This window comes from Schistocerca cancellata, chromosome 7, assembly GCF_023864275.1.
Source record: "Schistocerca cancellata isolate TAMUIC-IGC-003103 chromosome 7, iqSchCanc2.1, whole genome shotgun sequence".
In the NCBI taxonomy this organism is placed as follows: Eukaryota; Metazoa; Arthropoda; class Insecta; order Orthoptera; family Acrididae; genus Schistocerca; species Schistocerca cancellata.
Genome location: NC_064632.1, coordinates 322,277,876 through 322,304,319, shown reverse-complemented (window position 1 = coordinate 322,304,319; position 26,444 = coordinate 322,277,876). Strand labels below are relative to the sequence as shown.

The 26,444-nt window shown below is 44.8% G+C and overlaps 1 protein-coding gene across 1 annotated transcript in view; it reads right to left on the bottom strand.

Annotated features, from left to right (window-relative positions):
* Nucleotides 1-26,444, bottom strand: part of LOC126092091 (uncharacterized) — a 553,461-nt gene that overhangs the window by 130,655 nt on the left and 396,362 nt on the right. The window contains exon 2 of the mRNA XM_049907514.1: nucleotides 14,448-14,499. Coding sequence (XP_049763471.1) covers nucleotides 14,448-14,499 — 52 coding nt within the window. The remainder of the gene's footprint in view (nucleotides 1-14,447; nucleotides 14,500-26,444) is intronic.

The window sequence follows — 26,444 nt, the reverse complement described above, 5'->3', positions numbered from 1 at the left end:
TCACAGCTTTACTTCTGCCAGTACCTCGTCTCCTACCTTCCAGACTTTACAGAAGCTCTCCTGCGAACCTTGCAGAACTAGCACTCCTGAAAGAAAGGATATTGCGGAGACATGGCTTAGCCACAGCCTGGGGGATGTTTCCAGAATGAGATTTTCACTCTGCAGCGGAGTGTGCGCTGATATGAAACTTCCGGTACTCACAGCTGCAGGAGAGCTTCTGTAAAGTTTGGAAGGTAGGAGACGAGGTACTGGCAGAAGTAAAGCTGTGAGTACCGGGCGTGAGTCGTGATTCGGTAGCTCAGTTGGTAGAGCACTTGCCCGCGAAAGGCGAAGGTCCCGAGTTCGAGTCTCGGTCGGGCACACAGTTTTAATCTGCCAGGAAGTTTCATATCAGCGCACACTCCGCTGCAGAGTGAAAATCTCATTCTGGAGCTGCAACATACATCGCGTTTCTACAGAATGATCTGCCAACGTTGCTCGAAAATGTCCCACTGGAAACGCGTCGACGTATACGGTATCAGCATGATGGTGCACCTGCACATTCCGCAATTAACACTAGGCTGACCCTTGACAGGATGTTCGACGGGCGTTTCAGAGGACGTGGAGGACGCATAAATTGGCCAACCCGTTCTCCTGATCTTACACCTCTGGACTTCTTTCTGTGGGGTACGTTAAAGGAGAATGTGTACCGTGATGTGCCTACAACCCCAGAGGATATGAAACAACGTATTGTGGCAGCCTGCGGCGACATTACTCCAGATGTACTGCGGCGTGTACGACATTCATTACGCCAGAGATTGCAATTGTGTGCAGCAAATGATGGCCACCACATTGAACATCTATTGGCCTGACATGTCGGGACACACTCTATTCCACTCCGTAATTGAAAACTTAAATCACGTGTGTACCTGTACCTCACCCCTCATGGTAATGTACATGTGCGTCAGTGAAACAGACCAATAAAAAGGTGTTAGCATGTGGACGGAATGTGCTGTTCCAGTCTCTTCTGTACCTAAGGTCCATCACCGTTCCCTTTGGATCCCTACGTAATTCGGTGCTCTCCGATACACAAGATCGAACAGCGGAGGAGTGGTACTCAAGCGTCAACTTTAGGTTACAATATCTCCGGATGTAATTAACATTTTACAACGCAACAAACGGCACTGATTACGTATTTGTTTATATGTTCAGATGTGCTAACAAAACTAACGGGGTTCCATTTAAAAAAACGTAGGTTTGTGTTAAAAAACATACTTCCGTGCATTTTTTTATGGTTTGTATTAACCAATTAGACTAGCCCCTCTCCTCACGTTCGGTCTGTGGAATCGATTCGTCAGTATTTGATGTGGTTTACGAAATATATCCAGCGGTAATGTTAGGTGACTCACCCTGTATACAGTAGATCAAGAGAAAACACAGTAATTTCAATATATGTCTCAGTTTGATATTTATGTGATTTTTCAAACATGAAAGAAGGAATTGCATAATCTTTACACAAATGCAACTTTTTATGCGCAATATAGCTAGGCCTTGAAGAGGAGAACTTTATCACACTTTATTTAAAGCAACAGCAGCTGTCCGTGAAATATTTCATATTTCGTGAAACAGATCACTAATTAAGTTTCTTTTAATTGACCTGATTACTATTAAGCAATTAAATTTCTTTCGATAAACTAGAGCTCACGTTGGTCAATTTTTACTCCATTCGTCCATTTCACAGTCTTCATTTGGCTACGAGAATTCGGTGAAATATCTATTATTCTTTGCTGCGCTAAAATATTTGACCAAAAATGACATTGACGGCAGTGGAATCTGTTACATCATGAAGCACCGGTCTGATATTTACGGAATTTTGTGAAGATGTTCATCAGATAGTGAGTATTAAATGATTAAACTTTCGTTCCATTCTGAACTAATATCCATGATCAACATTTGTGTGTTCAACCCCCACAGGTACTGATGCACTATTGGATTGGTCCTGGCAAGCAAACAGCTTCCAGTATCATTCTGAGTGCTTTCTTATCATGCCTGACATACAAGCTGTATCAGTCCCTGAAGATTGTCAGCTGGAAATTGGTATGATAGCCATCTTCAAATAGCATCTCAGGTATGTCCTATTGGCAACAAATCAGAGGATTTAATAGACGAGTCAGCGACCCGTACATTCCTCGTGGTGTTTGTGGAGAGAGCGGCAATGTGGGATCTTGCATTATCCTGCTGAAATAACCCACGTCTACTTTTCGTGTACGGTATGGCAACAGTGCTTACCATTCTTGCCGCATACTAGTAAGCATTCAGCATCCCTGCAAAAATTACTCAATCAGGACCCTTGGCACATTTAATAGCTCCCACACCAAGATTCCAGGAGTTGCAGAATTACCCGTTATAAAAATCGCTGTATCCTGTTACCATCCAAGAGATCGCCTGCTGTTACGTTGGTGTCGATCTGACCTCCACAGATAAAAGCGGGACAGATCGGTGAACACCATAGAACGCCACTCAATGTCCTACTTAACTCTGGCTCCACACCAAACAAGTCTTTGTTGTGTGTGATAGAGTCAGCAGTAAACGACAAATGGCAACTCCCGATCCTCAGCTAGGTTCCAGTCATCTGTCTCCAACGATTAGTGGTGACACTCTAACTGTAACCCCTGCTTCGATTTTAGCAGTGACATCCGTCTGTGCGTCAAAGCCATTCGAACAAGCCCATCATATTGTTGTCCCACCAGCTGAAAAGTCCCATGACCTTGTCCGCTCACTGTTCTTGCCATACAGTTGTCTCGAGTCCATCTCGTCACCAGATGTTCTGCATTCACTGCACTGATGTCAACCTTCTGTGGGATTTGTCGGTATGATGATCCCCTCTCCCTCAAGCCGATGATTCGATCCTTCTCACAGTCCGAAAGACGGCAATAAGACGTTCGTGCACTTTCTCCGGGCGAGCTGTGTTGCGATTTCCAGCTGAAAGATTCCAGTAAGTTAGACTTACCCAGAAGCTATCACGCACTCATACCGCTATATCTCTGTAGGAATGGATTATTTCTGTACTGAAAAATAATGAAAATAAGCACCGGCTCCACGTGAAACAGTAGGTCCCTCTAAAACTGGCTGGGTAAGTCAGTTCGAAAGTCGGAGGAAGGCAAAGGCATACCACTTCCAACAGGACCATGCCTATAACAGCACTGTAGTGTTCAAAATAATCTTCGGACTGATGGCTGCTTTTCTTTTTAAGATCACATAACGATTAATTTTAATCAGCATATCCACACCATCTCGTTATTGTGTTCATAAAATAACAATTTTAAATAGTGTTTTCAAAATGATGGAGGACAGCAATCAGTCGTCCTTTCCTTTCAGGCTTTATTAAAGCAAATATAGATTTCGGCTAGTGCCTAGCCATTATCAACGCACATTTCATAGCTTCAGTATATGTCCTAGTACGCTAGGTCAAAATAGTTCAAATGGCTTTGAGCACTATGGGATCTGAGGTCATCAGTCCCCTAGAACGTGGAACTACTTAAACCTAACTAACCTAAGGACCTCACACACATCCATGCCCGAGGCAGGATTCGAACCTGCGACCTAGCGGTCGCGCGGTTCCGGACTGAAGCACCTAGAATCGCTCGGCCACAGCGGGCGGCTAGTACGTTAGTTCCCTGTTGTTCGGGCTTCTGTCACAGTTCATTCAAGACTAGAAGTAGTGTCCGACCTCAGTTACTTTTAACTGTTTTATGTTCTTATGATAATTTGTCAGTAAATAGGTTATTATTAAACATGTTCGTGTTGCACTTCAGTGCAACTACTGCCCTCGTGTTATGTGGGGATTAATAATAAATAGCAGAACATACGGTAATTTTGACTTGCAGTACATACGTATCTCACCTAGTCACAAAATTAAATTACCGTGTCACTATTCCAGTAGGGCAATAATATAGCGTTAATAAAAAATGCTTGTGTTGCAAATTATAGTTTGCAGTAACAACTCGAAACGCCGAATTACTCAGCGGTTAGCCAGCTGGCAGACCACCTCTAGGATTCACAATATAATATGTTAAACGTCTTTGTTGCTGGAAACACTGCCTTCTTGCACTTGTTGACACTAGCGCGCTTCCTGCATAAACATGACTCGTCGCTGTCCCGGTTTTAACGACAGTTTTAGTGTGTAGCCAACTCTCCGGCTAATCACAGAGTCGCCGGCGGTAAAATTTTTGCCGGCATTTGTAACCCTGCCGGCCCGGCTCGTGAATATGCGCCGGCAGAGGTCGACCCTAATTGAAATTCCGCGTCAGGCTGTGGCGGCTGAACGCCGAGGGGCGTTGCCCTGAGCTTGGGGGAGGGGGAGGGGGGGTGGCATGGGGTCCAGACAGACAGTAGGGGAAAGGTGCGACAGGTGCTCAGTTTCCGGGCGCAAACTAGGGCACCGGCGTCGGAAACTCTCAGGCGGCGGTCCGGCGCCACTTACACTGCAGTTGCGAACTCTAGAGATCGCGTTACAGCGTCTCAGACACGACTGTGTCTCTGCCCTCTGTCCTAGAACAGGGACGCGATCCCGGAGAAATGTACGAACGCACGAGACAATGCTGATCCTACGACTTATTTCGGAAGACAGAGTAACGACTGGCCAGGGCCGTTGCTGGGTGTTTTGCCGCCCCAGGCGAGATTTGAAAAATGACGCTCCATCTTTCTTACTACCATCGGTCTCCTTGATATTCCCCTTCTCGGTCCTCCACCACCACGAAAGGCACAACAATAAAGGTTCACTATTATACTTTTAATCATTAAATTAAGGTGACCAGACGTCCAAATTTTCTGGCGACAGTCCTCAATTCTCATGATTTGCCCTCAATTCCTTTCAAATTGATTGAGGACAACAAATATCCTCCACTTCGTTTTTCTTGACCTCGATTTTTGAAATTTCTCAAAAAATTGAAGTAGGAAAAATGTGCTGAACACTCTAAACTATAACTCAACTGGATATATCAGTGCAACCAAAATTGGCATCAATTACTTTAATTTAATTACATGAGAATGGCCTAGTAAAGGCGTCGAACTAGTTTCTGGCGTGAATAAATTTTTTTCCTTGAATGTAGAATTTATGCTATACTGATGGGAGACATGCCGAAGCATCAAACTAGGTCATTTGGATAATGGTGGTATTATTTCTTTTCTACTCTAACTGAAATACTTTTTAGAGTGAGGAATAAATCTCATCTTTTTCAGCATCCACTATAGTCAAAATAAGACTTATTAAATAAATGTTCTGTATGGCTGTTGATATACTTTCCGGGATGTGAGGTCGTGGTCCAACAACTTTTCTGCTCCTTATGTTTCGTCCAGGACTGCGCTGGACTTCCTCTGAGGAAGCCATGTCACCCGGTCGTGAAAGCCTTCATTCTACAAATGTTCTGTATGTTTTTGAAGTCAATTCGGCGTTTTTTGAAAATAATTTTTTGCACCGCCTCTAAAATTTTGGGGCCCTAGGCGGCCGACTAGTCTTGCCTTGTGGTGGAAACGGCCCTGAGAAAGGCTACGTTTATTGAATTTGAATCGTTTCTTTCAGAAACGCGTCAAATTACATTTTTTCACATAATGGTGTTCTTATGAAATCGAGAACTCATACTGCAAACATGCTTTATAGATGAAGTGCGAAATCTTCTGAGGCTTTAGATCTATTACACGCAATGTAGTCCATTTAGGTATCTACTGACATAAGAATTCATGCAGGTTTAAACACAAAACACCACCACAGCCAAAACTAACCATTTTAATTACAGAAAATGAATACAAAATACAACTGAGTTTTCAAGATATTCACATGTGGAAAAAATTAAGATATACACTATCATAACTGTTGAAGAAAGTTTGACGAGAGTCTTAGTTTATCTGCGTCTGTTGTGTGTATTATTGCGGTATTTTGATCGCAATTATTTCCAAAACGAGTGATGAGGCGGTTGTTTGACTTGTCGAAACGAACAGCAATCTGAGTTCCGATAACACGAAGTATTTAACTGACCACGTCGTCATGCACATTGTTGTTTTACGGAAGCTCGAAAACAGAGGTTTGTGTTGCCTACTGGAGGCTGAGCTTTCTCCCTCCTGCACCGCACGTCACACCTCATCTCGCAGCAAATCCTGAGCGCTATTCCCGCTCACCGTAACCCCCACTCACAACGTGCCGAGTTTCAGTTCGCTAGTAGTACTTTCTTCATGGGTGGGGTAAGGATGTTGCTTGACGCAAGCGTTAAAGGGGATGAAATGAAGATGGAGACGAAAGAGCCGAAGACAGTGTTGACAGACTACAAATAACGTGCGAAACACTTACTGTCAACAAACTGATACTGTACAGAAACAGCTAATTTGAACAGATTTCGGACAAACGTTTTGGAAGGTCGCCCCTTAGAGTCATGTCGATCGCGATCGACGGGTTGAGCATCCCTGCCATACAGCGTATTTTTTTGCAGTAAAGTTTGACGCCTGCTATTAACACTGCACTGTTGACGACATTCTTTGTTCTTGTTTCCCCAGTTGCACTAGCTGTGTCTTTTATCGACATTTCTCAGAAATGAAAATTGAGTTGTTGAGTGCACGTTTCACCAATGCTGTCTGAATAGCTAGTGTAGTTCTAAATTTGCACCATTTCACAGTTTGTTTACAGTGTCTATTACTAGCTGTGAAGATGAGCCTCAAACAAAAAGGAAGCATAGTATTATTAACGAAGACAATTACAAACGAAATGTTATACGAAATGCAAGAGTCGACGGTCAAAGATACAAGAAGCACTAAAGTAAAATACTGGCAACGAGATCTCTTCCTGATGAAATTATGGGCCAATGTCCACGTAAATGCAGTTTATCTATTCATGACGAAACAATAAATAAGACTTGGAATCATTTTTATGGTTAATTACTAAAAACGGACAAGATACATATTTGTAGACTTCAATAGAAGTAGAGGAAGTACAGCGTAAAATTAGAGGAAACAAAGGCGAAAGTCATATTGATCCTGTTGCAAACGAAACTTCACTCTCAGATAAAAGCAATAAGTCATGTCAGTCCAATAGTGAAATCAGTGCAGTCCTTACTACAGTTTACAAAACTGTTTTTAACAAATCCATGGAGCACCTCAGGATCGGATTGGAAGGCTGGTTAATAAAGCAGTTAAAACACCTGTCGACATTAGAAACAAGGACTGCAATGGGAATGCTATTGCAAATGCGTGTTCTTGTACATGAACATATATCTCATTTTGAAGTAAACGAAAGACATCACGCGGGCAATCCAAAAAAAAAAAAATATCTGACAGCTATGTTAAACAATTCAAAAATGTATAATATGCTTTTAACCAAACACCCTGACATGAAAGGTAAAGCAAAGCTTAATTTTTGCTATGTATATTTAAAAGACAATTTTAGTTTTTCTTTTGGACGCCCACAAGTTGACGTTTGCAACCAATGTAAATGATTTAAGCGGAAAATTAAGAGACCCTCGTTTAACCGACAACGTCAATCGTAGTGTCACAGCAGAACTAACGGTACACAGGTGCAGGGCTAAGAAGTTTTATTCAAAACTACATGAAATGAGTGAAGACCAGGATGGTGACACAGACGCAATTTGTGTTGACAATATGTAAAAATCAGACATTTCCCATCTTAACTGTTCAAGAGGTATTGTACCAGCCGAAAAATGTTGCTGCCGGAACACAAATAAGACGAATATATGCCTGTTTAAAAGACACCGACAAAAAGGTGGTAACATGGTCTCAGAAAATAAAGTAAACAAGAGTTACAAATAAAATACTTTCACTGGCCTTCAAAGTAACCATCATTGGCTACAACACGCTTCTGATATCGGATTTTAGAATTGTTGGAAACTGTCGGCAAACACTTCTTGCGAAATCGCTCGAAGCACCGCAGTCACGCGTAACAACTGCGAAGCGTGCGTCTTTCAGGGCTGTAGGTTGCAGTCGTTATGTAGAGACGAAGAGACTTGCACATGACAGGCTAGCGTGGACAGTTCCATCAAACGAATCATCGAACTGAACACTACAACAACAACAACACCAAGAACAGCAACATGGATCACTCTCTCGAGGTTTAATCGTTGCTCTTAGCTCCAGAACGATAATGTGCCGAAAGAAGTTTATGGGAGACCTTCACCAGAAGAAGGAATGTTAGAGTTACCATTCCGTCGTCGACGAAACCTTTAGAGACGGAGAAAAGCTAAAATTGTGGGGAAGGTGGCCTATTCTTTAGAGGAAACATCCCAGTCCTCGCGTTACTAGAATAAGTGTCAGGTTCGTAAAACATCTGCTATAGCATTCAAGAATAACGAATTTGGCTCCGAAAGGGTACAGATGGCGGAAAACACAGGCTATGTAAACCAAATTACTGAAGCTTTTGATGGTGTACAGCCACAAGGTACTATTACGAGTTACGAATTCATGCAATTCATCAAAACACAAGTTCTATTGGTTTGTAGGTGAGTTGCTTTAGGATAAACAACAATTCACTCTTAGAAAAATGTGAATAAAGATGGTGCGCTGCAGATGTATGTTAGAATGAAACTTGCAGGCCGGCCGGAGCGGCCGAGCGGTTCTAGGCGCTACAGTCTGGAACCGCGCGACCGCTACGGTCGCAGGTTCGAATCCTGCCTCGGGCATGGATGTGTGTGATGTCCTTACGTTAGTTAGGTTTAAGTAGTTCTAAGTTCTAGGGGACTGATGACCACAGATGTTAAGTCCCATAGTGCTCAGAGCCATTTTGAAACTTGCAGAATGTCTGCTTGGAACATTTGTTTTAACTACACACACACGCACGCACACACACACACACACACACACACACACACACACACACACACACACATTCACACAACAGTCAAACACACACGTTGGTTTTCATTGTTATAGATTTTCTTTGGGCAATGGAACAAATTAGCAGAGGAAGTAGGTTTTTACTTGCTTCTAGCGTATGAAAGCAGATATAAGAGTGGTTAACAATTACATTAGTGTAAGAGCTTATGCGATATAGTGATATATTACACTACTGGCCATTAAAATTAGTACACCAAGAAGGAATGCAGATGATAAACGGGTAATCATTGGACAAATATGGTATACTAGAACTGACATGTGATTACATTTTCACGGAATTTGAGTGCATAGATCCTGAGAAATCAGTATGCAGAACAACCACCTCTGGCCGTAATAACGGCCTTGATACGCCTGGGCATTGAGTCAAACAGAGCTTGGATGGCGTGTACAGGTACAGTCTCCCACGCAGTTTCAACACAATACCACAGTTCATCAAGAGTAGTGACTGGCGTATTGTGACGAGCCAGTTGCTCGGTCACCATTGACCAGACGTTTTCAATTGGTCAGAGATCTGGAGAATGTGCTGGCAAGGGCAGCAGTCGAACATTTCCTGTATCCAGAAAGGGCCGTACAGGACCTGCAACATGCGGTCGTGCATTATCCTGCTGAAATGTAGGGTTTCGCAGGGATCGAATGAAGGGTAGAGCCACGGGTCGTAACACATCTGAAATGTAATGTCCGCTGTTCAAAGTACCGTCAATGCGAACAAGAGGTGACCGAGACGTGTAACCAATGGCACCCCATACCATCACGCTGGGTGATACGCCAGTATGGCGATGACGAACACACACTTCCAATGTGCGTTAACCGCTATGTCGCCAAACACGGATGCGACCATCATGGTGCTGTAAACAGAACCTGGATTCATCAGCAATAAATGACGTTTTGCCATTCGTGGACCCAGGTTGGTCGTTAAGTACACCATCGAAGGCGCTCCTATCTGTGATACAGCGTCAAGGGTAACCGCAGCCACGGTCTCCGAGCTGATAGTCCATACTGCTGCAAACGTCGTCGAACTATTCGTGCAGACGGTTGTTGTCTTGAAAACGTCTCCATCTGTTGACTCAGGGATCGAGAAGTGGCTGCACGATCCGTTACAGCCACGCGGATAAGATGCCTGTCATTTCGACTGCTAGTGATACGAGGCCGTTGGGATCCAGCACGGCGTTCCGTATTATCCTCCTGAACCCACCGATTCCATATTCTGCTAACAGTCATTGGATCGCGACCAACGCAAGCAGCAATGTCGCGGTACGATAAACCGGAATCGCGATAGGCTAGAAATCGACCTTTATCAAAGTCGGAAACGTGATGGTACGCATTTCTCGTCCTTAAACGAGGCATCACAACAACGTTTCACCAGGCAACGTAGGTCAACTGCTGTTTGTGTATGAGAAATCGGTTGGAAACTTTTCTCATGTCAGCACGTTGTAGGTGTCGTCACCGGCGCCAACCTTCTGTGAATGTTCTGAAAAGCTAATCATTTGCATATCGCAACATCTTCTTCCCGTCGGTTAAATTTCGCGTCTGTAGTACGTCATCTTCGTGGTGTAGCAATTTTAATGGCCAGTGGTGTAGAAACGTATGTCATTTCAGGACAAGTAGGAACGTGTTACAGTTATATTAAATTGAAAATGTGTTTTACATTAAATATAAAACGTTGAATGCAGAGAAATACTTTAAATTTAGTGAATTACAGAATGTGTTTGGTGTAGTAATTGCGTGGAAATGAAAATATTGAAAAATTAACTCCAGATTGTTGTATCGGGGATTTACGCAAAGGGTAGCTGCAACCCCTCGTGCACTCCCGGCACGCGGGCAGTCTACATTGCCCCTGCACGCCTGAGGATCGCTAGCTCTCCGCGTCGCTTTCTCGACTGGACAAAAGCCGGCGGTACGAGTGCTGGCAGAGGTCGCTACTTCCGAGGCATCCATTCGCGTCCACACAGCGCGTGACAAAAAATGGTTTAACGGGTATTTTGCCGCCGGCAGCTATAAAGTCCGGTGCAGGGACTACAGCAGCCGGTTCTTCCGGTTTTCAAAGCCTCTCCTGGCCTCCACGCGGGTGCTACTCATATCATCATCTCAGAACGCTCCCGAAGCCCATCGTAAGGACCGACGCCACTGCCTTCAGCTTTCATCGTTGTTTCCTCTGTGGAAGTACACACTGTTAATGATAGACTTTTCCGTGCCTGTGTTGGGGCTAATCAAGACGGCATTCTCGGGACATGGATTATTTCCTTCCAAGTGTATTTTCCTACGAAACTCCTAGTGGTCTTACTACACACTAGAAACAGTCAAGCGGCTTCAGATAGCAGCTCTGTCAAGACTCTGTACCAGTAGCTAGTGGATTCTGTATTTGGTGTCTTTTGTTCTTACCGTCTAAGCAGACGCATTCCGTTTTCAATGAACTTGTTATAACTTGATCACCGTTGTCCCTGTGTCTCAGTGAGTGGCACTTCACAGACTAACAACAGACAAGATGTGCCACAAGTGGTGTGACGGTTGTAGATTAGACTAGTCAGAACAAGAATGGGATCATGTAAGATGCCAGATATCATTATAAGAAGTGTTAAAGCGTGAATAAACAGTACTGAATGATTTCGTGGCATATACACTGTTTCTTCCGTGATCTCAACAGTATCATTCAGAGACAAAGGAGAAGGGCAAAATTTCTAGCTCGTGTGCTGAATGGCAGCTAGCTATTAATCTGGAAAAATGTAAGTTGATGTGGATAAGTAGAAGGAAAAAAGCTGTAATATTCGGTTACAGTATTACCAGCGTCTTGCATGACACAGTCAGGTCGTTTAAATGTCTGGGCGTAATGCTGCAAAGCGATCTGAAACGGAACGAGCGTATGAGAACTGCGGTAGGGAAGGAGATTGGTCGCCTTCACTTTATTGCGAGAATTTTAGGACGGAGTGGTTCACCTGTAAAGGAGACCACATATAGGACGCCGGTGCGATCTATTCTTCCGTACTGCTCGAGCGTTTGCGATCCGTACCTGGTGGGATTAAAGGAAGACATCGAAGCAACTCAGAGGCGGGCTGCTAGATTTGTTACCGGTAGATTCGAACAAAACGTAAGTGTTACGTATATGCTTCGGGAAATCAAATGAGAATCGCTGGAGAGAAAGCGACGTTCTTTTCGAGAAACGCTGTAGAGGTAATTTAGAAAACCGGAATTTGAAGCTGACTGCCGAACGATTCTACTGCCGCAAGCATAGATCACGCGTAAGGACGATGGAGATACACTCCTGGAAATTTAAATAAGAACACCGTGAATTCATTGTCCCAGGAAGGGGAAACTTTATTGACACATTCCTGGGGTCAGATACATCACATGATCACACTGACAGAACCACAGGCACATAGACACAGGCAACAGAGCATGCACAATGTCGGCACTAGTACAGTGTATATCCACCTTTCGCAGCAATGCAGGCTGCTATTCTCCCATGGAGACGATCGTAGAGATGCTGGATGTAGTCCTGTAGAACGGCTTGCCATGCCATTTCCACCTGGCGCCTCAGTTGGACTAGCGTTCGTGCTGGACGTGCAGACCGCGTGAGACGACGCTTCATCCAGTCCCAAACATGCTCAATGGGGGACAGATCCGGAGATCTTGCTGGCCAGGGTAGTTGACTTACACCTTCTAGAGCACGTTGGGTGGCACGGGACACATGCGGACGTGCATTGTCCTGTTGGAACAGCAAGTTCCCTTGCCGGTCTAGGAATGGTAGAACGATGGGTTCGATGACGGTTTGGATGTACCGTGCACTATTCAGTGTCCCCTCGACGATCACCAGTGGTGTACGGCCAGTGTAGGAGATCGCTCCCCACACCATGATGCCGGGTGTTGGCCCTGTGTGCCTCGGTCGTATGCAGTCCTGACTGTGGCGCTCACCTGCACGGCGCCAAACACGCATACGACCATCATTGGCACCAAGGCAGAAGCGACTCTCATCGCTGAAGACGACACGTCTCCATTCGTCCCTCTATTCACGCCTGTCGCGACACCACTGGAGGCGGGCTGCACGATGTTGGGGCGTGAGCGGAAGACGGCCGCATGCCCACTATACGCCCTCGCTCAAAGTCCGTCAACTGCACATACGGTTCACGTCCACGCTGTCGCGGCATGCTACCAGTGTTAAAGACTGCGATGGAGCTCCGTATGCCACGGCAAACTGGCTGACACTGACGGCGGCGGTGCACAAATGCTGCGCAGCTAGCGCCATTTGACGGCCAACACCGCGGTTCCTGGTGTGTCCGCTGTGCCGTGCGTGTGATCATTGCTTGTACAGCCCTCTCGCAGTGTCCGGAGCAAGTATGGTGGGTCTGACACACCGGTGTCAATGTGTTCTTTTTTCCATTTCCAGGAGTGTAATATACGAGAAAACAGGGCTCATACGGAGGCATATAGAGAGACATTTCTTCCTGGCTCTGTTTGCGAGTGGAGCACGAGAGGGAAACGACTACTAGTGGTACAGGGTACTCTCCGGCACGCAGCGTAAGCTGGCTTCCGGAGTGTCTATGAAAATCCTGAGGTAGACGTCTCAGTTTGAGACAAAAATCACTTTTTATTCATTGCAGTTTCATCCCATCGCACAAGGGGAAGGTGTCGGCTGTCAGCGGTAAAATATCTCGCTTTTGGATAAAATGAAATCCGTCTTCATCGTCTGCAGTCATGGAGTAGGTTCGAGGAAGATTCAAATCTGTGCTTGGACCTTTAGGTTGATACGTAGACAAAAACAACCGTTCCCTGTACTTTCGTTTGAACTTAACGCGTACTTGCTGTTATACATTCTCATTTGATTTACACACCGTTTATACTGTACGATGTGACTTCATCTGCTTATCTTTCTATTATGCAATGACGCTGAGAACAATGGTAAGCAAAGTGACATAACTCCATCATATCATCACGTGCACCCGTTTTGTATACAAAGACTCGCCGGAAAGCCTCGTATATATGTTTACAAGGCAACAGGTAGAGGTTCTTGCTCCATATCATAATTCTTATATTTTCCAGTGAACTGGCTAGTGACCTACTAAAACAATGTTGCGCCAACATTGCCCCACAGAGTTTAATAATGCATTAATGCCTTACTCTTTGCTACTACTACGTTAATCACTCTCTAATTATTAATGATAGATATGCGAATGAACAGTAAGGACAAGGGAATGTTATTCATAGTGCGTATCAAAAAATGCAGTGCGCACGTTTGCTCCCATGTGATTTCAGATCTTGCCACACGTTGTCAGTAGGTTCATGATATTTTACAAGGCAAGAAGAGAGTATCCGTAAAATGAAAATACTCTCTCCTTCTACATTCATGAAATGTGAATAAAAGTACCATGTCCACGTTGTTGTGCGGACGCAGTACCAAGTTTCGGTTCGCTCTGTGAACTTGTCAAATCTGCTCAAACATCATTGCAATCGCTGCCGTGAATAGCCGATCTTTCGTTTCTCAAGAAAGAAATAACTCATGACTGCAGGTTATTTCCGTTTTGTTCTTTGGAACTGGATATGATCAGGCTAAGAAAGTGCAGAGAAGTGAACTTTTTGTCTCTTACCTGAATCCTGCTGGAAGATTCAGCCTAAAGACTGGCTCATTTGTTTCTCCTCCTGAAACAAAAACAAAGACAATTTAAGAATTAGGGAAGTCTTGTATTGGAAATACATGTAGAGAGACATGACGAACAGTATTAAATATGTTATTGTCTACGGTATATTCCGTTTTCTCCTGCAGTGGCGTTTCACATTTTGCAACAGACCTCTTACGGTTTCTCAATATACGCACATAATGGAATGCTGTTACGAAGTCCAAACTGAACTTATGCTCTTTTTGTAACCTCGATTTTATACCAAAAGAACATTTTAAGTATACGACCGAACTTTACAGCTAAAAAGGACCGAAAATTAGAGTTTAACATTCAATCAAGAAGGAGGCCACTAAGTAGAGAAGGAAGGAAGATTAAGGTCAAGTCTTGTCGACGATGAGGTTATTAGAGACACCGCTCAATCTCGAATAGCATATACTCGTACCAAACCATCCCAACGATCAAGTTCATTTGTCTGAAATATATTAAAGCTTCTCATTTATTATTTTTTATATGTTTTGTAAACGGTATTTAAGGCAGTTGGAATTTTATAGTTTTCTTTTTCATTTAAGTGACGTTAACCTAATTATGAATGTAATTATTCGGAATACTTAAAATTCAATTTCCCGTAAGCTTTCTTACCATTTCCTTTAACATTTGGTGAAGTATTATAAACGTAATACTACCCGCAATAATAATACTTCAGTGGAAAATATTGCAAAGTTACCTACTTACAGTCCCTACAAGTTTACCGGTCTCACTGCTGTAGTTGTATTACTGAAGGTACCGTTTACGACAAAGTATTATACGACAAAGTATTAATAGAAGAAGGGTGAAACTTGTGATTTGGAAAAATACCTAGGACAAACTCTAATGGAATTTATTTATGATTTTAGAAACAATTTTAAAAATTGTAAATTTCAGTTTTAAATTTTTTTGTTTCATTAGTGGTATAAAATATTGAAAAACTGGTTTGTTGAATGATTCCAGGAGTGATAAGAAGTTAATCTCAAAGTTTCATTCAATCCCGATGAGTGTGATTTAGGAAAGTTACGATACATAAGAGTAAACGTAAGTTGTGGGTAAAAACATTTAAAGAAGAGCAGACAAAATTCACATTTTTTATCATAAATTCTGAAACGTGCCATATACACAGTTCTTTACTGCTTATCCTTTTTCTCGTCCCTTCTACTTCTTTCCCTGCTCTCCACACAGTTATATTCACAATTTCCTTTATTCTCATTGTGGCATCGTCCAGAGGTCGCGCTGCCAAACCAAAGTCGGCAACGTGAAACCACGCCACAGACATTAACGACAGCTCGCTGCAATCCGCAGCAACCAATGGGGGGCACTCTCAGCGTAGCGGCGCCCTCGCGCTGAGGTCAACTAAGTTTCGAGCATGCAAGAGCTCTGCCCAGTTTTCTTTTTATTTATTTATTTTTTTTTACCTCAGCTGAAGCAGTCAGCATCATCGTGTAGGACAGTGACTGCTTAAGTTTCTGATTAAATGTACTTTCGTAAATGTTGCATCATAAGTTTTTTCGAACGAGAAAAGCTTGTTGATTTCTGCATTAAGTGGTGCTTTCATAATCAATGACAGTTCTAAATTATCAAGCAGTCAATTGGCAAAGAACTGTGCCAAAGGTCAGTAAACCTTTTATTCATTTATGTAATAAAGTGAGCTAATATTTCATGTGTTCTAGTTTGAGAACATTCTCCCTGAGAAGTCAAAGAACTCTCAGTTATGAATGGCGACTGTAGTTTCGTCTGGTCACGACACTCATAGCGTAAAATAACATAATATAAAATTCTGCTTCCACACTAATTTGCAAGGTATATGACCAGCACTGAAAGCGGAAACTGCATCCAACACAATAATATATACACAATCTTGTTTTAGGGCACCTTTCCGATAAAACTACATTGAGTGATTTGTTTGCACGCTCAACTGAAAGCATTTCACATTGTGAATCCAGAGAAGTATGCAGAGAATCAAAGATAAAATATTCAATCTGGAAACTAAACGTTATTTACTTCGTACATCCAGAGAAGAATGTTGAGAATATGTTGGGCCCACTGTTATTTCAACGTCAAAATTGAATATGATATATTTCAAACTACACTCCTGGAAATTGAAATAAGAACACCGTGAATTCATTGTCCCAGGAAGGGGAAACTTTATTGACACATTCCTGGGGTCAGATACATCACATGATCATACTGACAGAACCACAGGCACATAGACACAGGCAACAGAGCATGCACAATGTCAGCACTAGTACAGTGTATATCCACCTTTCGCAGCAATGCAGGCTGCTATTCTCCCATGGAGACGATCGTAGAGATGCTGGATGTAGTCCTGTGGAACGGCTTGCCATGCCATTTCCACCTGGCGCCTCAGTTGGACCAGCGTTCGTGCTGGACGTGCAGACTGCGTGAGACGACGCTTCATCCAGACCCAAACATGCTCAATGGGGGACAGATCCGGAGATCTTGCTGGCCAGGGTAGTTGACTTACACCTTCTAGAGCACGTTGGGTGGCACGGGATACATGCGGACGTGCATTGTTCTGTTGGAACAGCAAGTTCCCTTGCCGGTCTAGGAATGGTAGAACGATGGGTTCGATGACGGTTTGGATGTACCGTGCACTATTCAGTGTCCCCTCGACGATCACCAGTGGTGTACGGCCAGTGTAGGAGATCGCTCCCCACACCATGATGCCGGGTGTTGGCCCTGTGTGCCTCGGTCGTATGCAGTCCTGATTGTGGCGCTCACCTGCACGGCGCCAAACACGCATACGACCATCATTGGCACCAAGGCAGAAGCGACTCTCATCGCTGAAGACGACACGTCTCCATTCGTCCCTCCATTCACGCCTGTCGCGACACCACTGGAGGCGGGCTGCACGATGTTGGGGCGTGAGCGGAAGACGGCCTAACGGTGTGCGGGACCGTAGCCCAGCTTCATGGAGACGGTTGCGAATGGTCCTCGCCGATACCCCAGGAGCAACAGTGTCCCTAATTTGCTGGGAAGTGGCGGTGCGGTCCCCTACGGCACTGCGTAGGATCCTACGGTCTTGGCGTGCATCCGTGCGTCGCTGCGGTCCGGTCCCAGGTCGACGGGCACGTACACCTTCCGCCGACCACTGGCGACAACATCGATGTACTGTGGAGACCTCACGCCCCACGTGTTGAGCAATTCGGCGGTACGTCCACCCGGCCTCCCGCATGCCCACTATACGCCCTCGCTCAAAGTCCGTCAACTGCACATACGGTTCACGTCCACGCTGTCGCGGCATGCTACCAGTGTTAAAGACTGCGATGGAGCTCCGTATGCCACGGCAAACTGGCTGACACTGACGGCGGCGGTGCACAAATGCTGCGCAGCTAGCGCCATTCGACGGCCAACACCGCGGTTCCTGGTGTGTCCGCTGTGCCGTGCGTGTGATCATTGCTTGCACAGCTCTCTCGCAGTGTCCGGAGCAAGTATGGTGGGTCTGACACACCGGTGTCAATGTGTTCTTTTTTCCATTTCCAGGAGTGTATATAAGGTACTAGCTAAGAAACCCAGCTTGCCCGAGTACTCATTCTGCCTATTTTCTATGAGAAACGAAGAAAGTGAACTGTGTTTCTACTGTAATATTGAAACAATTTCACTTCCATGTATTCGTGAAAACATCTTTGAAATTATGAACAGTTTCACAGTCCATAATGTAGGAATGTGTAAGTACAGCTTTTTCGCGTGTGTCCAAAGTAACTTTGTAATCGTCTCTATGGGATCGTCTCTTCATAGGTCTTTAGACGGGTTTCGTTTTCGCCTAAAGCCGTTTGTGCTTTAGTAGTAGCACAGAAATAATAAATTTAAACGTCATGCATGATGTGGCAGTGTTTCACGCATTTCATTGTTTCTGACGTCATGTATCCTGAACTATGACAAGTAAGTGGTTATTAAAAAGTGGTTCAAATGGCTCTAAGCACTATTGGACTTAACATCTGAGATCATCAGTCCCCTAGACTTAGAACTAGTTAAACCTAACTAACCTAAGGACATCACAAAAATCCATGCCCGATGCAGGATTCGTACCTGCGACCGTAGTAGCAACGCGGTTCCTCACTGAAGCGTCTAGAACCGCTCGGTCACAGAGGCCGGCTAAGTAGTTATTACGCCGACAGTGGTTGTTGCCTGACAGTATGGTATGTGTGTACCAAATTTGGTTCAAATCGGTCCAGTGGCTTAGGAGGACATGAGGAACACACACACACACACACACACACACACACACACACACACACACACACACTCATTTTTATAATATGTATGAATATTTGTTTGTAACAAATTTTCCCGCCATCTTTATCGAAAAATGTGAAAAAATTCATTTCGATTTTTTACTATAGCCGGCCGGAGTGGCCGAGTGGTTCTAGGCGCTACAGTCTGGAACTGCGCGACCGCTGCGGTCGCAGGTTCGAATCCTGCCTCGGGCATGGATGTGTGTGGTGTCCTTAGGTTAGTTAGGTTTAAGTAGTTCTAAGTTCTAGGGGACTGATGACCTCAGAAGTTAAGTCCCATAGTTCTCAGAGCCATTTGAATTTTTTTTTACTATAAAACTATATATTAACCCGTCTTTAACTTATAACTAATGACGTAATACTTCAAAAACAAAGTAAAGAAAAAAATTCAGGCGAAAGAGAACGGAAAACGTTAACTTGACGGCAGTGAGTCTATGTACCTTGCTACGTATAAGAGAAAGGAAGGTGTATCTGCACTGCTTTGCTGTGAGGCAGAACGACAAAATTCCAGCCGTTTGATTCCAGCTAGTAGGAAGCCGGTCTGGACGTACTGCCGCATTTCCGTGCGCAGGCCTGGAGGCACACCATCCGTCCGACAACAAACGAACGGCCCGGAGCGTTTCGGCCCCAACGTCAGCTGCAACATCAGGAGCAGGCAGCAGTGCTCGTTACGGGACACGTCGCATCATTAGGCGGCGCATCGGTCGGCTTTCCGGTCAATGACGTCACACGGAAACAGCATCCTGTGTGCTGCCCATGTACCCCCGGTCTGCACGTAGATTACATCAGCGCTGCGTGCAAAAGCTGCATGGAATTTGCCTTCACACACAATCATTTTCATTCTCTAGTGACGCAAGTAGGTTACACTTCAAAACTTCCACCTCGAATACATATTGGCTGAAATGCTATTTTTTCACAGTGGAAATACACAGGGTCATAAAAAGAAATCTCATATAATCAGTCCAGAAATAACGGGAAAATGTGTAATGGCGTCCCCTGTATATTTCTCAAATAGGTCAATACTTGGTTAACTTAGAAATTTACTTTTTGAAGTTCCTTCGTACCTTTAGAAACGAAAACTTTACACATTTTCTTACTTTACCAGTCGAAATTTTATATCCTCTTTACTTCTGTGGCCATCACTTATTTTGCCCCGCAATATCAAAAACCATCTACTACTTCAGCGTTTGATTCCCTAATTTAGTTTCCTCCAGTACCATCTGAGTTATTTCGACTACACTCCATTACCCTTGTTTTACATTTGTTGATTCTCATCCTATAACAACTTTTTAACACAATACACATTCCTCCCATATGATTTCCACAATTCTTTGCCGTCTCTGGCGGAATCACTGGGCTTTACCAGTTGAAAATTCTTTGAGAGAAAATCACATTTTATTCTTCGCACTAGCTGAATACCACGCTTACCCGGTTATGTATTTATTCCAGTCTTCTATTATCCTTCTCCTCCTTCCACCTCTCGCTGGACATCTCTTCCTCTTCCCTTTCTGTGTCCATTTCCACCTTCTCCTCTCCCTGTCCATCTCTTCTTCCCCCTCTCTTCCTCCACCTTTCTCTGTTCATGTCCTCCTCTCCCCTCTGTCCGTCCGTTTGCTCCTCCCCTCACTCTGTACGCTCCTCCTTCCCCTCTCCCTGTCCATCCCTCCTTCCCCTACTTTGTCTGTCCATTTCCTCCCCCCCCCTTCTCTTTCCACGATATCACCCGTCATCCCAATAGGAAGTTAGTGTTTCTTACCCCCACATAATTTCTTTTCAGATCGTAATTAATATCTATAGTAAAATTCGGTTAAAATCGTTCCAGGGGTTTGGGATGAGCGTTTTACCCGTGGCTTTCGCCGCATGCGCACATGCCAAATGTATTTACATATATTTAATTTATTTCTCGCGTGTTTGTATACTTATTTCGCGGGTAATTCTAGTGAATTTCGCCCTGCAGTTTTGTTTTCACGAATCTCATGTTTATAACGTCTTATCTCATGAACTACACACATCTCGGTTTCAAGAGCTCCGGAAGCTGTACAGAAAATTGGAACAGAGTTCAACATAAACATCATTTCCGCCCCTTTTATTGCTCATGAAATCCACACATTCCATGTTGTACCATCATACAGCGAGACCACAATGTAGTGGTCCACATTGCTGTGCATACTGGTACCTCTAATACCCTGTAGCACGTCTTCTTGCATTGATGCATACTATCCACAAGTTCATCAAAGCACTGTTGGTCAAGATTGTCCCACTCCTCAACGTCGATTCGGCGTAGATCCCTCAGAGTGGTTGGTGGGTCACGTCGTCCTTAAACAGCCGTTTTCTCTCTATCCCAGGCACGTTCGATGGGGTTCATGTCTGGAGAACATGCTGGACACTAGTCCAGCTGTCGTTATCCTGAAGGAAGTCATTCACAAGATGTGCACGATGGGGGCGCAAATCGTCGTCCATGAAGACGAATGCCTCGCCAATATGCTGCCGATAAGGTTGCACTATCGGTCGAAGGATAGCGTTCACGTATCGCACAGACGTTACGGTGCATTCCATGACCACCAGCGGCGTACGTCGGCCCCACACAATGCCACCGCGATACAGCAGGGAACCTCACCTTGCTGCACTCGTTGGACAGCGTGTCTAGGGCATTCAGCCTGACAGGTTTGCGTCCAAACACGCCTCCGACGATTGCTTGGTTGAAGGCATATGCGACACTGATCGGTGAAGAGAACGTGATGCTAATCCTGAGCTGTCCATTCGGCATGCTGTTGGTCCCTTCCGTATCGCGCTGCACGGTGTCGTGGTTGCGAAGATGGAAGTCGCCATGGACGTCGGGAGTGAAGTTGCCCATCATGCAGCCTATTGCGCACAGTTTGAGTCTTAACACGACTTCCTGTGGCTGCACGAAAAGCATTATTCAACATGGTGGCTTTGCTGTCAAGGTCCCTCCGAGACATAATCCGTAAGTCGTGGTCATCCACTGTAGTAGTAGCCCTTGGGCGGCCTGAGCGAGGCATGTCATCGACAGTTCCTGTCTCTCTGTATCTCCTCCATGTCCGAACAATGTCGCTCTGGTTCACTCCGAGACGCCTGGACACCCCTTGTTGAGAGCCCTTCCTGGCACAAAGTAACATTGCGGGCGCGATCTAACCGCGGTATTGACCGTTAGGCATGGTTTAACTACGGACAACAAGAGCCCTGTACCTCCTTCCTGGTGGAATGACTGGAACTGATCGGCTGTCGGACCCCCTCCGTCTTAATAGGCGCTGCTCATGTGTAACTGTTTACATCTTTGGGCGGGTTTAGTGACATCTGTGAACAGTCAAAGGGACTGTGTCTGTGATACAATATCCACAGTCAAAGTCTATCTTCAGGAGTTCTGGGAACAAGGGTGATGCAAAACATTTTTTGATGTATGTACGTTTCATACAACTATATAATTTTACAGGCACATTCAGTGGTGTACGTGGCTACTGTCTGCGAAATTTGTTGTGAATAGATTTAGTAGTAAAGAAGTAACAAATTATAACGTCATGGATGATGCGGCAGTTTTTCACGCATCTTAGTAGTTCACGTCATATGTCCTAAAATATGTGTCGTAATATATAATTTTGCAGGTACGTGTACATGGCTGCTGTATGCTAAATGTGTTAGTAGCAATGAAGTTAGTACCAAAGGAGTAAAAGATTTAAACATCTTGCATTATGCGTCAGTTTTTCACGGATCTCAGTGTTGATGACGTCGTATCTCCTGAATTATGAGTCGTACAATGATATAACTTTGCTAGTGCATTCAGTGGTATATGAGAATACTTTATGGAAAATATGTTGCGAGTACAGTTAGTAACAAAGGAGTATGAAACTGAAACCTCATGCTTCACGCGGCAGTTTTACTACATGAACGAAGGAAAAGTAGTATTCGATCAACTTTGTTCCACTCATCATTTTTTGGAGTTGTCAGCAATAATAAGTTTTCTGAGGCTTTGAAGGTACGAGTAAAGTTTGTGGCAAGTCACTAAGTGCTCTCATTCACAAATAATGGATGAATAAAGTATGGGGAGTCGCGCGTTATGGCTTACACTGTTTTTTCACCCCCGACACCCTGTTTTAGGTAGGTGGTTCTTATCCTCACAGCGATTCTTTCCACACAGTAATGTATCAAGTTTGGGTGAGATCGGTCTAGTTTTGTAGGAGAAGATGTGGAACATATATTCATATATAGATACATACATCTGTTTTTATAATACCGGGTGATCAAAAAGTCAGTATAAATTTGAAAACTGAATAAATCACGGAATAATGTAGATAGAGAGGTACAAATTGACACACATGCTTGGAATGACATGGGGTTTTATTAGAACCAAAAAAATACAAAAGTTCAAAAAATGTCTGACAGATGGCGCTTCATCTGATCAGAATAGCAATAATTAGCATAACAAAGTAAGACAAAGCAAAGATGATGTTAAAGAAACTTCCTGGCAGATCAAAACTGTATGCCGACCGAGACTCGAACTCGGGACCTTTGCCTTTCGCGGGCAAGTGCTCTACCATCTGAGCTACTGAAGCACGACTCACGCCCGGTCCTCACAGCTTTACTTCTGCCAGTATCTCGTCTCCTACCTTCCAAACTTTACAGAAGCTCTCCTGCGAACCTTAAAGAACTAGCACTCCTGAAAGAAAGGATACTGCGGAGAAATGGCATAGCCACAGCCTGGGGGATGTTTCCAGAATGAGATTTTCACTCTGCAGCGGAGTGTGCGCTGATATGAAACTTCCTGGCAGATCAAAACTGTGTGCCCGACCGAGACTCGAACTCGGGACATCCCCCAGGCTGTGGCTAAGCCATGTCTCCGCAGTATCCTTTCTTTCAGGAGTGCTAGTTCTGTAAGGTTCGCAGGAGAGCTTCTGTAAAGTTTGGAAGGTTGGAGACGAGATACTGGCAGAAGTAAAGCTGTGAGGACCGGGCGTGAGTCGTGCTTCGATACCTCAAATGGTAGAGGACTTGCCCGCGAAAGGCAAAGGTCCCGAGTTCGAGTCTCGGTCGGGCACACAGTTTTGATCTGCCAGGAAATTTCATATCAGCGCACACTCCACTGCAGAGTGAAAATCTCATTCTGGAAGGATGATGTTCTTTACAGGAAATGCTCAATATGTCCACCATCATTCCTCAACAATAGCTGTAGTCGAGGAATAATGTTGTGAACAGCACTGTAAAGCATGTCCGGAGTTATGGTGAGGCATTGGCGTCGAATGTTGTCTTTCAGCATCCCTAGAGATGTCGGTCGGTCACGATACACTTGCGACTTCAGGTAACCCCAAAGCCAATAATCGCACTGACTGAGGTCTGGTGACCTGGGAGGCCAAGCATGACGAAAGTGGCGGCTGAGCACACGATCATCACCAAACGACGCGCGCAAGAGATCTTTCACGCGTCTAGCAATATGGGGTGGAGCGCCATCCTACATAAACATCGTACGTTCCAGCAGGTGTTTATCAGCTAGGCTGGGGATGATGCGATTCTGTAACATATCGGCGTACCTCTCACCCGTCACAGTAGCAGTTACGAAACCAGAATCACGCATTTCCTCGAAGAAAAAAGGCCCGATAACGGTAGATGCGGTAAATCGAACCCATACCGTGACTTTCTCGTCGTGCAATGGAGTTTCCACGACAGTTCTAGGATTTTCGGTAGCCCAAATTCTGCAGTTGTGGGCGTTGACAGACCCTAGGAGCGTGAAATGAGCTTCGTTGGTCCACAACACGTTACTCAACCAGTCGTCATCTTCCACCATCTTTTGAAACGCCCACGCCGCATATGCCCTCCGCTTCACTAAATCGCCAGGTAACAGTTCACGATGCCGATGGATTTTGTACGTATAGCATCGGAGGGTACGCCTAACTGCCAACCAAACAGTAGTGTATGGAATGCCGGTGCGACGTGCGACTGCGCGAGCCCTGATTTCCCCGTGCATAGACAAACCCGCTACAGTCTCCATTTCTTCCTGAACTGTCTCAGCAGCATTACGCATTGTGCTCGGTCGGCCACTATGGCGTCTATCGTCTAAACAACCCGTGGCTTCGAACTTCGAAATCATTGTCGCCACAGCTGCATTTGCCAACGGACCTTTACCCGTTCGAATCCCCTTCCTATGGCGATAGGATCGTACACTGAACTAGCACATTCCCCACTCTTATAATACAGCTTCACTAAAAGCGCCTTTTCAGGTAACGTCAACATGCTGCGACTGCTGGCGCATCTGATTCTCTCTCTCATTACAGCTCCTTTTATACACGATTGTCTTTCGCAGTAACTGACGTTTTGCTGTCCAGAGCCATCTGGCGGACATTTTGTGAACTTAGTTTTTTTTGTTCTAATAAAACCCCATGTCATTCCAAGCATGTGTGTCAGTTTTTAGCTGTTTATCTCCATTATTCCGTGGTTTATTAAGTTTTCAAATTTATACTGACTTTTTGATCATTAGGTATGTATGGTTTTCAGAAGCTGAATTCGGAAATCTACTGGGATAAACGTGAAATCTAGAAATGTTTTATCATCCTTCTTACCGAGAGCAGAGAGATCCGCGCTTATATAACAAGCGCAGTCTCCGTAAAATAATGCCGGCCATCACTTTTTACGACATCGTTACTCTGCTGGTTAATGGCGGCGCAGCGCTTTGATGCCGGTGGATCGTGTTCCCGCCTGCATGCCAGCAACCACGGCCCGCGGCTACGGCTGTCTTCCCGCCGCCTGGACAGGTCGCAGCTGGGCCAAGGGCGGGCTTTCTCTCTGACTCACTGCCGTCCCCGCTGTCGTCACCGGAGGTCGCAATGCTGCGCTCTGCCTGCACCCGGCCTAGACCCCGGAGGAACGCGCCGACAAAGGCTGCCTGTGGTCAAGCCTGCGCCAGGGATCCCCACACTTTTACTCTGACGGAACACTTTCAGAATCGCGATAGTTTGATGGAAAACCCTGTTTATTTTGAATGTTAATAAAATTTTTAAAATGTGAAAAACTGGTTTTATTCTGTGATTGCTTCAATAGTAAAACATAACTAGTAATTAGAGTTTTTGTAGTGGATTGACCCGACAGCCAATCCACTATGACTTGTAGCCGAATAGCACGCGTTTAAGCTCACGCAGACTGGCGTGAGGTCTGGAACAGATTAAAGGAGTTGAGTCTAATAAATAAAGTACGGAGTTGATGTAATACTTAACTTTAATCCATAATTGGAGAACATCGCTCTTGTTGATACATTATATAATCTCAATATAAACTGGTCACGGCGCCTTGCTAGGTCGTAGCAAATGACGTAGCTGAAGGCTATGCTAACTATCGTCTCGGCAAATGAGAGCGTATTTGTCAGTGTAGCTTCGCTAGCAAAGTCGGCTGTACAACTGGGGCGAGTGCTAGGACGTCTCTTTAGACCTGCCGTGTGGCGGCGCTCGGTCTGCAATCACTGACAGTGGCGACACGCGGGTCCGACGTATACTAGCGGACCGCGGCCGATTTAAAGGCTACCACCTAGCAAGTGTGGTGTCTGGCGGTGACACTACAGTTTCGGTCTACTAAAACTACGGTTCAGTGTTTTTGGTACACAAAATAAATGACGTAGTAAATGTTAGGATTACCGGTAGTACTGGTAGCATTGGTAGGGAAACAAAACATAAATGTACGTACG